At 48.6% G+C, this 13,922-nt stretch overlaps 1 protein-coding gene across 1 annotated transcript in view; it reads right to left on the bottom strand.

Moving 5' to 3' along the window:
- LOC115076018 (zinc finger protein 883-like) overlaps positions 1-9,104 on the bottom strand; it is a 102,282-nt gene extending 93,178 nt beyond the window's left edge. Inside the window, exon 1 of the mRNA XM_029577064.1 lies at positions 9,041-9,104. Within this exon, the coding sequence (XP_029432924.1) occupies positions 9,041-9,045 (5 nt within the window). The 5' untranslated portion in view covers positions 9,046-9,104. The remainder of the gene's footprint in view (positions 1-9,040) is intronic.
- Positions 9,105-13,922: the final 4,818 nt, after the last annotated feature.

Below are 13,922 nucleotides of genomic sequence, written 5' to 3'. Positions count from 1 at the left end.
ACATCTCCTTTACAAAATTAATAAAGGGGAGATCCTCTGGAGGAGATCTTTTTCTACTCTCTGTAGGAGAAGGTGGTGATGGTAAATCTGTGTCAGAAGATGTATCATCACCCCAGGTATCGTAGGGATCACTTGGGGGTTGAAGCCCTGACGGACCTGGCTGAGGATCCGAAGGCATCGAAGGAAACCTTGAAGGAACCGGTGCTGCAAGCGGTACTGGGAATGGCATCGAGGGCTTCGGTGCTGCCGATGGAATCGGTGCCGGTCTTGGAATCGATGGAGCCGAAGGATAAATCGGTGGAGATATACGAGAAGGCACCGATGGGACCACCCCGGAAGGGGGAATCAGGAACGGTGTTTCTCCTGCCGATGAGAATCCTGTCGGAGACGGTGGCGCTGTCGGTGCTACTGGAATCATCGATGGAAGGGCATGTACAAGTGCCTCCATGCGGTGTAGTAGCGGTGCTAGTGTTTCCACCAGAGGCTCGGTGGACGGTTCCCTCCTCGGTGCCGGAGTCGGTGCCGGAATCGGTGCCGGAGACGGTGCCGGTGGAGGTTGGAACCTTTGCATCGCTTTCTCGATGGCCTCCTGGACCAGCTGGTCCAGTTCTCCCGGAGACCAGGGGTAACAATACCCGGCTCGACGGGAGAGGGAGGCTGAGGCAGAGCCGGAGGGACCACCGTAACCGGTGGGATCACGGCTCCCACACCCCGAGAGGGTGAGGGTTTCCTCGATGCCTGCGAACGAGACGTGGACGGTGCCAAGTCTGATCGAGGCCTCTTAGTCGGTGGCTCGGCTTGTTCAGAGGTCGATGACTGTGGATCCTCGACAGGCCGAGACTTGTGCCGTCGATGGCGATGCTTGTCCTTTCGGTCTCCTCGCCCATCCAGGGAGGGGACAGGAGTCGACGGCCGAGAAGTCATCGATGGTGGTCGGTCACCGGAGGGTTGACGATGGTGGTGCAACTTCGACGGTGCCGGTTCCGACGACGTCGATGCTATCGATGGCGTTGGGGTGGGTGCATGGAAGAGGAGCCCCATCTTCTCCATCCTGGCTTTGCGACCCTTAGGTGTCATTAAGGCACATTTGGTGCAAGTCAGGACATCATGCTCACTACCCAAACACAAAACACAAACCCTATGGGGGTCTGTGATTGACATAGTCCGGGTACAGTCCGGACAACGACGGAACCCCGTCGCCATGGCCTAGGGCCAAATTTAGCCGCGGGATCGGTAAGTGCCAACAGGCCTCGAGGGCCAAAATCGACGGCAGTCGATGAAATACGGCAAAAAACTTACCGGAGTCCGCGAAGGTGACAAAAATTTGTCGAAGGGAGACCCCTGAGGGGCAAATTTTTCTTCGGAAAGAAAAACCGAATTCCTGTCAGGAACGTGGTAAGAAGAGCTCCTTTCACCGCGTGGCAACTGCTGCGCAGAAAAAAGAAGACTGAAGGGAGACCCCTGCTGGCTGCAGGGTCAGTGCCTTGCTGGGCATGCCCAGTAGGGGCCAGTCAAAGTTCTGTTAAACTTTGACAGAAGTTTTTCCATGGTGGGCTCCATCCTCGATGTCACCCATTTGTGAGGACAACCATCCTGCTTGTCCTGTGAGAACTAATATCTATGAAAGAACCACATCATAGTTCTATATGACTCCAATCCCAGAGGAATTTTCCCATTGGCTTCATCATCTGTGTTAACTGGGTCCCTAATGGGAAGACCGGCAGCTGATCTAGGCTTATTCCTACTCTTACCCGCAGCACTAGGCTTGTGGAATTTCGCTGCCTGTGACCCTGACCTTTTAAGATGCCTGGGGCCGAGGACTGTGCCTGAAGAAAAGACTGCAGTTCTTGAAAAAATTCTACCCAAGAAAAAATGGACAGATCCATGCCAAAACTGGGGCACCTGGCCAGCACCCACTGAACTACCTTCCCCTGCTGACGATCTAGGTAGGGGAGCTCCAAAGTTAGGCGACCCTTCGGCAGCTCTTTTCCCAGGCCCACATCAGGCTGGGGAGAACTGGGCCTAGTAAAATAAGATTAAGTCAATTCCCCTGAGCCTCCAAGCAGCACTGACACAAGATAGCAAATGTTGCTTACCTGTAACAGGTGTTCTCACAGGACAGCAGGATGTTAGTCCTCACATATGGGTGACATCACAGAATGGAGCCCAATCACGGAACACTTTTGTCAAAGTTTCTAGAACTTTGACTGGCACCTACTGGACATGCCCAGCATGGCACTAAACCTGCAGCCAGCAGGAGTCCCCCCTTCAGTCTTGTTTAAAGCTACAGGAAGTGTCAAAAAATAAAATAAGAAAATGTAACGAACCCAACACTGCGGGGTGGCGGGCGGGTTTCGTGAGGTCTAACATCCTGCTGTCTGCGAGAACACCTGTTACAGGTAAGCAACATTTCCTTTTTTCACAGGGCAAGCAGGATGGTAGTCCTCAGATATGGGTGAGTACAGAGCTGAGGATGTCCGAGAAATGCACCAAATGTACCCAAGATGTATAATAGGTACAATAACTGGGGTGAAATTTGGTAGAGGGCATCCTGAACCCTAACGGGCAGGTGGAAGGGTGTTGGTATGTCAAGTTGCGAAAAGCTTGCGCAAGACAGACTGTCCGAAGATGGAATCTTGTCTTCCGGCCTTGTCTAAGCAATAATGGGCTGTAAAGGTATGGAGAGAACTCCAGGTAGCAGCCCTGCAAATGTCAGGAAGCGGCACCGAGTGTAGGTGCGCTACTGAAGTCGCCATGGCCCTCACAGAGTGTGCTTTAACACCGTCTTGAAGCGGAATGCCTGCTTGCTGATAGCAAAAGGATATGCAGTCCGCTAAACAGGAGGAGAGAGTCTGCTTACCCACAGGCTGCCCCAATTTGATGGAATGGAAAGAGACAAACAATTGAGTGCTTTTCCTGTGGGCAGCTGTACGGTCTAGATAGAATGCTAGAGCCCGTTTACAATTAAGGGTATGCAGAGCCTGTTCTCCTAGATTGGAGTGGGGCCTGGGAAAGACGGTAGGTAGTATAATGGATTGATTAATGTGAAACTCCGATACTACCTTAGGTAAGAACTTAGGGTGAGTGTGGAGTACTGCCCAGTCCTGCAGAAGTTTAGTGTAAGGCGGATAGGTAACTAGGGCCTCTAACTCACTAACTCTGCAAGCAGATGTTATTGCCAAAAGAAAATTCACTTTCCATGTAAGAAAGCGAAGATCACAGGATTGTAGAGGCTCGAATGGTGGTTTCTTGAGCCTACCTAAAACCAGATTAAGGTCCCAAGAAGGGGCCGGAGGATGCAGTGGAGGCTTGAGTTGAAGCAAGACTTTCAGAAAATGTGTCAATAGGGATTGTACCGAAATAGGAACGTCCCCGACACCTTTATGGAAGGCAGCCACCACACTGGCATGCATTCTGATGGAGGAAGTTTTTAGACCTGACTCTGACAAGTGCCATAGATAGTCTAGAAACTTCATGGTGGAACAGGTAAAAGGATTAAGTGACAGTGAGGAACACCATGACTTAAACCTGTTCCATTTGTAGAGGTAAGATTATCTCGTGGAAGGCTTCCATAAAGCTATGAGGACACTGGAAACTGGCTCCAAAAGGTTAAGTGGCTGAAGAATTAACCTTTCAACATCCAGGCCGTCGGGGACAAAGCTTGAAGATTGGGTTGGCGTAGGCACCCGTCGTTCTGAGTGATCAGAAGCGGGTCTTTTCCCATGGGAATATGCCTGCGAATGGAGAGATCCTGAAATATTGGAAACTACGCTTGGCGAGGCCAGTGAGGTGCTATCAGGATCATGCGTCCCTTGTCCTGAAGTAGCTTCACGAGAGTCTTCGAGAGAAGTGGAAGTGGAGGGAATGCATACAGGAGACCGGTTGCCCATGAGAGGGAGAACGTGTCTCTTGACTGCGAGTGAGAGAGCAAAAGTTCTCTACTTTGCGGTTTTGAGGTGATGCAGAGGTCTATGTGAGGATAACACCAACGTTGGAATATTGAGTCCGCTATTGTGGGGTTGAGAGACCACTCGTGCGGCTAAAAGGTGCGACTCAGCTTGTCCGCCAACACATTGTCCACTCCTGGCAAGTAGGTGGCCTTGAGGTACATCAAGTGGGAGAGGGCCTCCTCCCATATCTGTGCAGCTTCCTGACACAGTAGGTAGGAGCCTGTCCCTCCCTGTTTGTTTATGTACCACATGGCCACCTGGTTGTCCATCTGAATCAGGATGACCTGGTTGGAAAGACGATCCTGAAATACCCTGAGAGCATATCTGATTGCTCGCAGTTCCAGGAAATTGATCTGGTGTTTGGCTTCCTCTGGAGACCAAGCTCCTTGTGTCTGCAAATTGGTGCCATGAGCTCCCCAACTGAGGTTGGAATCATCGGTGGTGAGAATTATTTGGGGGTCTGGAACCTGGAAGGGTAAGCTTTGGAAGAGATTGATCTGATTTTTCCACCAGGCTAGAGACTGACGAAGTGGGTCGGTGATATGGACAATGTTTGATAGAGGTTGGACTGAGTCCATTGTGACCTTAGAGTCCTCTGCTTGACTCATGGCCAAGCGGGCCATTGGGGTAACCTGTACTGAGGACGCCATGTGTCACAGCAGAATGAGGAAGTGGTGTGCAGTCGAGTGGTGCTGAAACTGAAGCTGGTGTGCGAGAGAAATAAGAGAGAGAGCTCGCTGTCGAGGCAGAAATGCCTTTGCTTGAAGGTGTCCAAGTCTTCCCCTATAAAGGACAAAGTTTGAGATGAGACTAAGCAGGATTTCTCATAGTTGACGAGAAATCCTAGTGAAATCAGAGTGTGTAAGGTAAGATGTAGGGACGACAGAGCAGCCAATCGTCTAGATAGGGGTAGACATGAACACCTTGAGTCCTGAGGAAGGCTGCTACTACTACGAGGCACTTGGTGAAGACTCGTGGTGCAGCTGCCAGGCCAAATGGTAGCACTCGGTACTGATAGTGCTTGGGGCCTACCAGAAATCTCAGGAATCTGCAATGATATGGAGTTATCGCAATGTGTGTGTACGCGTCCTAGAGGTCTAGAGAGCAGAGCCAGTCTCCTCTTTGGAGAAGAGGAAGGAAGGAACCCAAGGCGTCCATCTTGGACTTTATTCAGTAGAGGTACTTGTTGAGGGCACGTAGCTCCAAAACTGGATGAATGCCGCCTGATTTTTTGGGGATTAGAAAGTACCAGGAATAGAATCCTAGGCCTTGTTGGGAGCAGGGCACTGGTTCTATTGCTCTGGACTAGAGGAGGAGGGAAACCTCCTGTTCCAGGAGTGGTGAGTGGTCGGATGTTCCCCACATCAGCCGAGGTGGGGAGTTCGGTGGAATGGAGAGAAAGTTCAGGTGATAACCTTGAGAGATTATAGTAAGGACTCACTGGTCTGAGGTGATTGTGTGCCACCTGTTGTTGAAATGGCACAATCGACCTCCCACTGGTATCTGAGGCAGTGGAAGCTGGCTGCTGCTCTCTATGCAGGAGTCAAAAGCCGGAAGCAGGGCCCGGCAGAGGAGCTGCTTTTGGCTTTTACGAGGTTGACTAGATTGGGCCTTTTGGAAAGGCCTCGTAGAACGACCTCTAGGTGGATAGGATTTCTTTGGACTGAAGAATGATTTTTTAGTATTCTTCCTGAATGGCTGTTTGGAGGAATACTCAGAGGGCATCAGAGAGAGCTGGTGAAGGTTGTCATGATCTCCTTGAGTTCCGCCACCGTCCGCTGAATCTGTTTGCCAAACAGATTGTTTCCTATGCAGGGCAGATCAGATAATCTGTTTTGTACTTCAGGGCGCAAGTCGGAAGACTTAAGCCAGGCCCATCTTCTTGCCGAAATAGCAGTTGCAGACACCCTGGAAGCAGTGTCAAAGATATCATAAGAGGATCTTATTTCATGCTTTCCTGCCTCAAAACCCTTGCGTACCAGGGTTTTGAGGCAAAGTCCTGTATCTATTTAAATAATACCCTGTTATACTGGGTCATTTACAGCTAGTAAGAGGCGATCTGAGAGATGAGCATTGATCCCTGGAAGACATGCCGGCCAATTGCATCCAAGAATTTCTGTTCTTTACCTGGGGGAAAGCAAGAGTGGGGTTTTGATCTTTTTGCCCTCTTTTGGGAAGATTCTACAACCACAGATTGGTGATCCAGCTGAGGTTTCTGGAATCCTGGGGGCTGACTGGACCAAATAAGTGGTATCAGCTTTTCTGTTGACTGGAGCAACAGAACCAGAGTGTTCCCAGTTCTGTTTGAGGAGATCCAAAAGAACCTGGTGAATAGGGATGGAGGTTATTTCCTTGGGAGCATCCAGGAATTGTAAAAGCTCTATCATTTGATGCCTGTCATCTTTTTCAGTCTGCAATTGGAAGGGAAACCAATTCAGACATTTCCTTTACAAAACGCTTCCTGCTTTCAGCAGGAGAAGGTGGTGATGGCAAGTCATCGGTGTCTTGAGAAGAATGTCATAGGGATCAGCACCTGCCCCTCTAGGAACCTGAGAAGGATGGGATGATGGTATTCCTGAAGGTCCCTGTCTAGACTCTGAAGGCATCGAAGGAAGTACTGGAGGGCACTGGTGCAGGCATCGATGGAAGGCTCGGTGGCGCTGATGGGCGCATCGGCATCGATGGTTGAGGCATTGGCAGGACTCCCGATGGCGGAATGGGGAACAGAGTTTCTCTTCCCGATGACAGAGTAAGTAGGGAAGGCACCGGAGCCATTGGTAACCCAGGATCCATCGGTGGAAAAGTGGCTATAAGCACTTCCATCTTTGAGAGCAGCAGTGCCAATGCTGCCAGAATGGGATCGATGGTCGGTTCTGCGACCGGCACCGATATCGGCGCCGGGGGAACTTGGAATCTGTGCATCACCTTATCGATGGCCTCCTGAACCATCCAGTCCATTTCTTTACGGAGGCCTGGAGCAAGCAGCACCGGCTCTGGAAGGGAAGAAGGAGGCAGGGGCATAGCTGGAGGGACCACTGTTAAAGGCGGAGTCGTGGCTCCCATACCCATCCGGGTGAGGGTTGCCTCGGTGACCCGATCACAAAAAAGGTCGAAGCCTTTTTTGGACGAGGTTTCTTCGATGGCAGCTCGGACAATGGCGAGGTTGATGATTTTCCTTCCTCGATGGTCCGAGACTTCCGGTGTTGATGCCGATATTTCTCTCTACGATCCCCTCAGTCCTGAGGGGGAGTAGAGGAAGTCGTCAACGCCGGGCGGTCACTGGCTAGTGGCCGATACTGGTGCGAAATGTACGGTTCCGGTTCAGACGATGTTGATGCAATAGACGCCGTCGGGGTTTGAGAACGGAAAAGAAGTTCCATTTTCTCCATTCTGGCCTTGCGACCTTTAGGTGTCATTAAGGCACATTTGGTGCAAGTCAAGACATCATGCTCGCACCCAAGACACATTATGCAGACTTTATGAGGGTCTGTTATGGACATGGTGCAAGTACAGACCAGACATCGAAGGAACCCAGATGCCATGGCCTTTGAAAAAATTGAGCCGTGGTACGGTCGACGGCCAGTAGGCCGCGAGGGCCAAACTCGATGGGAATCGACCGAAAATGGGTAAAAACTTACCGGAGTACCGCGGAGTCAAAAATTCGAAGGAGGGACCCCTGTGGGGTATGAAAGTTTTTAGTAATTCCGTGAGGAAAATTCCTGTCAGGAATCTCTGTGGAGCTCCTTAACCCACGTGGCTACAGCTGCATGGAAAAAAGAAGACTGAAGGGGGACCCCTGCTGGCTGCAGGTTTAGTGCCATGCTGGGCATGTCCAGTAGGTGCCAGTCAAAGTTCTAGAAACTTTGACAAAAATGTTCCATGATTGTGCTCCATCCTGTAATGTCATCCATATGTGAGGACTATCATCCTGCTTGTCCTGTGAGAAAGAGAGAAAGCCAGACTGAGATGCCCGAATATGACAAGCAGCACAGAGAGGATAAGGTGTTAGGTTTCTTTGCTATAGGCGCCATCAGTCTGTCAATATGCTCTAACAGGCATCTGAGAAGTGTGCATCCAGTTATATACGTGCTGCAAACATTTAGGCTCCCAAATATTAGGCCTCCAAAAGTTAGGCACTCAACACTGACGAGAGTCCAAAAACTGAACTCCCACGAGGCCTCTCATATTGTATGTACAGATTACAGTACAGTACACTAACACGAACCGACGTATAGGGAAAATTGTGTGAAACACCGCCCGGCCTACCATGGTGCAAACAAGAAAAACCTGAGAGTGGGGCCACAAAAGGCTGCTCAACCTGCCAGGCTGCTCCATCCCCTAAGCTCGCCTGGAGGCGGGAATGAAAGTCAGATCGGTGCACCGAATAGGGAGACTGGAGGGAGGAGGAATCCCTGCAAAAGTACCCTCCTTCTCTGTTTTTTTTTTTAATTCCTTACCTGAGTTCAGCATGTCCCAGCTGAGTATAGAGTCGGTCTCTGGCTGCAGGGGAAGAGGGTAAGGACCTTCATGGCCATGCTTGGTTTCCTGCACCCACTTGCCTTTCAGCTGTTTTTTTTTAACAGCTAAGTCCATGCCAACTGAAAACCAGCTACCAGACCAAGGCACTCATCTGAGGGAAGGATCCAAAGATATCATCTCATGAATTCTCGACTGAGGGAGGGACCATAAGGTATCACACCAGGAGAGCAGGGCAAATAAATGTTCTTTTTTCTCTTTTTAAAACTTTAAGCAATTCCCTATAGGGAGATACTTGTTGGAGACACTGGCAGGCTGATGTCAGTGCAGGGGTATATATACTGTGACATCACCTTTGCTCTGTCTCCATCTGCTGGTAGGGGTGCATAACCGACTGGTTCTGGATCCATCTGTCTGAACACTAAGAAACATGCTATGATAAATGTTTTCTTACTGTGTTACTACAGAAAGAGAAGTATGGTAGGAGGATTTGTTAGGATTGTTATAATATATATTAATTTCTAATATTTAACATGGACTATTCCTATTTATACTGTTTAGAAGATAGAAAAGGGAAAGGGTGCATTGAGAGATGAGAGTACAATGGCCCTTACCTCATCCAATTTGAATATGATTCATGAATTGCATCAATATACTCATAGCAGTTTCTTCCTTTGGTGATCTGTGGATTTTTCAAATAAAAAAAGAAATTAATGAAATAAAACTGACTGATTGAAAAATAAGCACAATGGGCGCCCATACAATCATGTATTGGCATAGGAGCAGAGATCCGCTTGAATTTTAAATCATGCTTGTATTTGCCCAAGAATGATTTAAAATATGCCTGTCGCATGTAAGTATGCACCTAATTTTAAGAGGTCACACAAAGTAGGTTTTCTTGAGTATCTCTTGTCTTCTAGGATTTTACCAGCTTTAACATATATATGTAAGCAGATTTTAAAACATGCTTGTGTGAGGGACATTTCCAAGTAGTCCACCAGTTTGCCCAGTCAATATCAAGGTCTTCCAGACCCCTCTGGTTCTTCACAATGTATGCCCCCCCCAGTTGACCCATATCCCTCACTCTTTCCTGTAAGCCTTATAATGTGAGATGTACAGACTTGCTCCTAATCAGAGCAGAAGTAAAGTTACACAGCTAACAAGCCGATGCACGCTGAGGCCTCCAGTTTTAAAATACAGAGTTACACATGTAAGCGTTGGCCCTGCTCTGGAATGCTTATGACCCACCCCTTCTCCATCCCCTTATTTTTGATACGTGCTTCGCGGCATTTTAAAATCTGTATTGCCCACGAGCATGTGGTCACTTTTGCATGAGTGATGCTCTTAAAATTGACCTCTTACATTTTATAACTTAATAAAACTAATAGCCAGGAAACGGATTAAAAAAATTAAGGCGTATGGGGGCAAAAATCAGCCTAAATTTGTACAAACTCCGTACGTATTTTTTTACCCATGGGATTTGTATCAATCAAAGCAAAACAATGCAAGTACAATGCAAGTAATTATGGTTTGATTATTGCCCTTGGAAAAATTACTCATAGAAATGTACATCTGTTTTCTCTGCAGATAATTTTTGCATTGGAAAAAATGTGTGTAATTTTGATTATTCAAACTATGCACTTTATGTGGTCTGCCCTCTTCCTGTCCCCAGGATGTCCCCAAAAAAGCAGTCAAAATTACCTGTGTGTTAGAATGGGGGAAATTTTGCTCATATTGAAGGTGGGCAACTTTCAAAACCCCATTTCCATAGGTAAATTTTATTTTTTATCTGTAGTAACAGCTTTCTACATTGTCCATGTATTAAACTACGATAACATTGATATTAGATGTTGTTGCCTTGAAACACACTCTAATGTTATCACAGTAGGTACTAAGCAGTTATTGCATCTATTTTGAGAGTTTATGGTAAATTTTATCATATACTGCATATAATTGTTAATATTTATGTAAATTATTTTTTTTCCATAATAAAATATTCACATAGTATGTACAATAATAAATGTGGTAAATATTATTTAATATTTTAGTTAGAAAATTTTCACCACCTAGAGTTATACAATAAGATGGTAACTTTCAAATTGGCATGTGGGCACACAAGTGCGCACGTTCTTCTGCATGCACCCAGGGATGTGGCTGTATTATAATTTGTGCGCATATATGCGCGCATGTTGTAAAATAGCCTGGCCACGTGAACATGTCCGCCAAACTTTAAATATGTGCATGCAAATGTTGCTTCTACTCCGTAAATAAGGGGATTTTAAAAGGGGAATGCGCTGACACCATTTCCAGTTTTACCAGTTTGTCTCAGGTTCGATCTTCGAAACCCCCCTGGTTTAATAGTTTTCACTCCCTCCAGTTATCCATGACCCTTAAAACCCTGGCAATCTGCTTATTTATCTTTATTTTATAACTTACATGTCATCCATAGCAAAAGTAAAGTTATGTGGCAGGGGAAATTGGTGCCCACCAGAGCACGTAAGAATTTACACACACATCTCAGCTTCATGCCCTGCCGCTTTTTGAAAACTTCCGAGATGTATGTGCTGTGGCATTTTAAAATCCGCTCGGTGCATGCAAGCCTGAAAATCGTGCATCCCCTAATTAATGCATGCTTCAGGCTTTTAAAATTCATCTTTAAGTGTAAATTGCATCATGAATACAAAGGAACACCTGACAGGCCAACTTTATTCCCTACCTTGGAACTTGTTATTCTGTTCTAGCTGCTGCAGAAGACAGAAAAAAAGGAAACAGTGAAAAAGAGACAGAGAAAGACAGTGTGAATAAAGAGAGAAACAGAAGGAAATTCCAGGAACAGTAAAGCAGAGAGGAGAGAGGGCAGAGGAATCACTTTGCCAGTGTAAAGCCTGTTAGAAGTGTGGACTCTTTTTACACAAGGGTAGTTGGCACCACTTAGTGAGTAAGCCCACTAGGTCCACCCCATCAACTGGCAGAGAGGCTCTGTGGCGGGATGGATTGGAGCTTCGCCTATACCAACCCCGTTCCCCGCAGGTTGAGCCCTTGGATTCCGGGGGCCAGCAGGACTTAGGTGGGTCCCTAGGATAATTCAAATACATGTCTAGACAAACATGCATTGAGGCAGGCATGGTGGATAGGCTAGAGGTTAGGGCAGGCGGCAAGCAGCACAAACAAGGAACAGGCCAGAGGTCGGGGCAGGCAGCATATAGTAGAGGATGAGTCTGAACCAAGGGGTCAGATTCAGGCAGCAGATAAGGAAAGTCCAGATCCAACCCGAGGTCAAACTAAAGAAGCAGGTTGAGGGGAGAAGGCAAGGGAAACACAGATAGAGGCACAGAGAAGGCAAGAACACAGGCAAGGCAAGGACAATGCAAGGAAGCAACACACACTGGGACACAAAAATGACAGGAGACCTTTTGCTGAGGTGTTGAAGCAGTGTCTGAGGCTGCATTAAGTAGGTAGGAGGTTATGACATAATGAAAGGGCACCGCAGAGACTTCCCCGCCATGGTCCCTTTAAGAGATGGCATGAGTGGTACATATATGCCTTAGGCAGTCCAGGGGACCATCAGCATGGCAGCGTTTCTATTGCGTGAGTGTCGGGCACTTTCTGCAGTGTCAGGGCAAGTGTGGTGGCTCGCAGGGTGATCCCGTGAGCCACTAATCTTATCTAGGGAATCTTTCATGGGGCTTGGAGGTTGGATTCCAGCTCCCATGAGTTCTCCGGTTCCTAGCCTGTCTAGGCAATGAGCTACTGTAAACAGTTTTGGATCCTGCGGGCAGTTAGGATAACTTGTACCATCTGTTGGGTGTCTTTCTATGCAGCTATTTCAGGAGGCTAGAGCAATGCCTGCTGGGCCAGGAGAACTTTACCAGTTTGAACAAGGGAATATTGTTATGGCCGCCGGTTGCGGCAAACGGCAACCGGGGCGGAGAACTTTACCAGTTTGAACAAGGGAATATTGTTATGGCCGCCGGCTGCGGCAAACGGCAACCGGGGCCGGTCACTCACCGAAGCAGTGGGGCCAACCGCCGATGTTGAGGCCGGTGTCGGCGGGCCTTTTCCGCGGCAGTGGCTGCCGTCTCCAACATGGCCGCGGTGTCCTCTCCGCGTGGCTAGCCCCACCCCCTGAAGTTTCTTAGGGCCGCGCGGGCGGCAGTAGCCAGGATTTAAAGGATCCTCTACAGGATGTAGGTTGGGTTCCTTCCTGTAGGCTCCATCATCGGGGAACTATTTAAGGCAAGGTCTGAGCCTTCAGATCTTGCCTTGGCTTCTTGGCTCTCCGTGCTTGATTCCTGGACTGGCTGCTGTTCCTTCTCTGGCTCTCGACCCCTGGACTGGCTGTGGAGTATTCTGGCTCTCGATCCCTGGACTGGCTGTGGAGTATTCTGCCTCTTGACCCCTGGACTGGCTGCGGAATATTCTTTGTTTCTGGACCTCTGGACTGACTGCGGATATTCCCTTGGCATTGATCTCTGGACTGTGCTTAACGATTCCTCGACCTGCTGGAGGCGCCAACTTCTGATTCCACGACCTGCTGGAGGCGCCAGCTATCTGGACTACACGACCTGCAGGAGGCACCTGCATCTAGATTTCCCTCTATCACCTCCTGTGATCCTCGGGATTGGCCTCGCCTTCCGACGGTGAGACTTACGTTCATCACTGGACCAAGGGTCCACCTCCCAAGTCATAACAGTAAGCCAAGGCCATGGACCCGGCAGAGGCTTCTGCACTGCGTGCTCAGAAAATCATGGAGCAACAGAGTATGCTGGAATCCATGGCAGCTTCCATGGAGCAACTCAATGCTCGACTGGACGCAGTAGTTGCTACACACTCCAGTACCCCAGCTGTAACTCTTCCATCAGCAGCACAAGGCTGTCTCCGCCCGGTTCTTCCTTTACCAGCCCCACCACGATATGCCGGAGATCCTCGTCTATGCATGGGGTTCTAGACCAGTGCAATATGCATTTTCCTCTGCAATCTCCCTTCTTTCCAGATGATATAACCAAAACCACCTACATCTTATCATTATTGGAAGGCAAAGCCCTAGCCTGGGCCTCTCTGCTGTGGCAGTGCTCAGACCCAGATTTACAGGACTTCCCACGGTTTCTAGAATTATTCCAGACCATCTTCGAGGAGCCTGGGAAACAAGCCGCCACCGCTACTGACTTGCTTCATCTCCGTCAAGGAGGGCGCTCTCTCATGGACTACAATATTGACTTTCGTACTTTGGCAACCGAACTTCATTGGGAGGAGAATGTCCTTCAGACCATATACCTGGAAGGTTTATCTGCCAAAATTAAGGATGAGCTGGCCGCTCGAGAACTTCTGTCCTCCTTAAATGGCCTCATTGAGCTAGCGACTAAAATTGACCGCCGGCTGCAAGAAAGGGCCCGTGAAAGCATAAGTTGGAGAAGACGACCAGCTATCTCCCATATTCCTCAATCCACCTCTGCGACCCTTCGAGAAACCTCCACCAGTGAAGGGTCTGGGGCGGAG

The sequence above is a fragment of the Rhinatrema bivittatum genome, chromosome 14 (genome assembly GCF_901001135.1).
Source record: "Rhinatrema bivittatum chromosome 14, aRhiBiv1.1, whole genome shotgun sequence".
Classification (NCBI taxonomy): domain Eukaryota; kingdom Metazoa; phylum Chordata; class Amphibia; order Gymnophiona; family Rhinatrematidae; genus Rhinatrema; species Rhinatrema bivittatum.
This window is presented reverse-complemented; position numbering and strand designations above follow the sequence as displayed.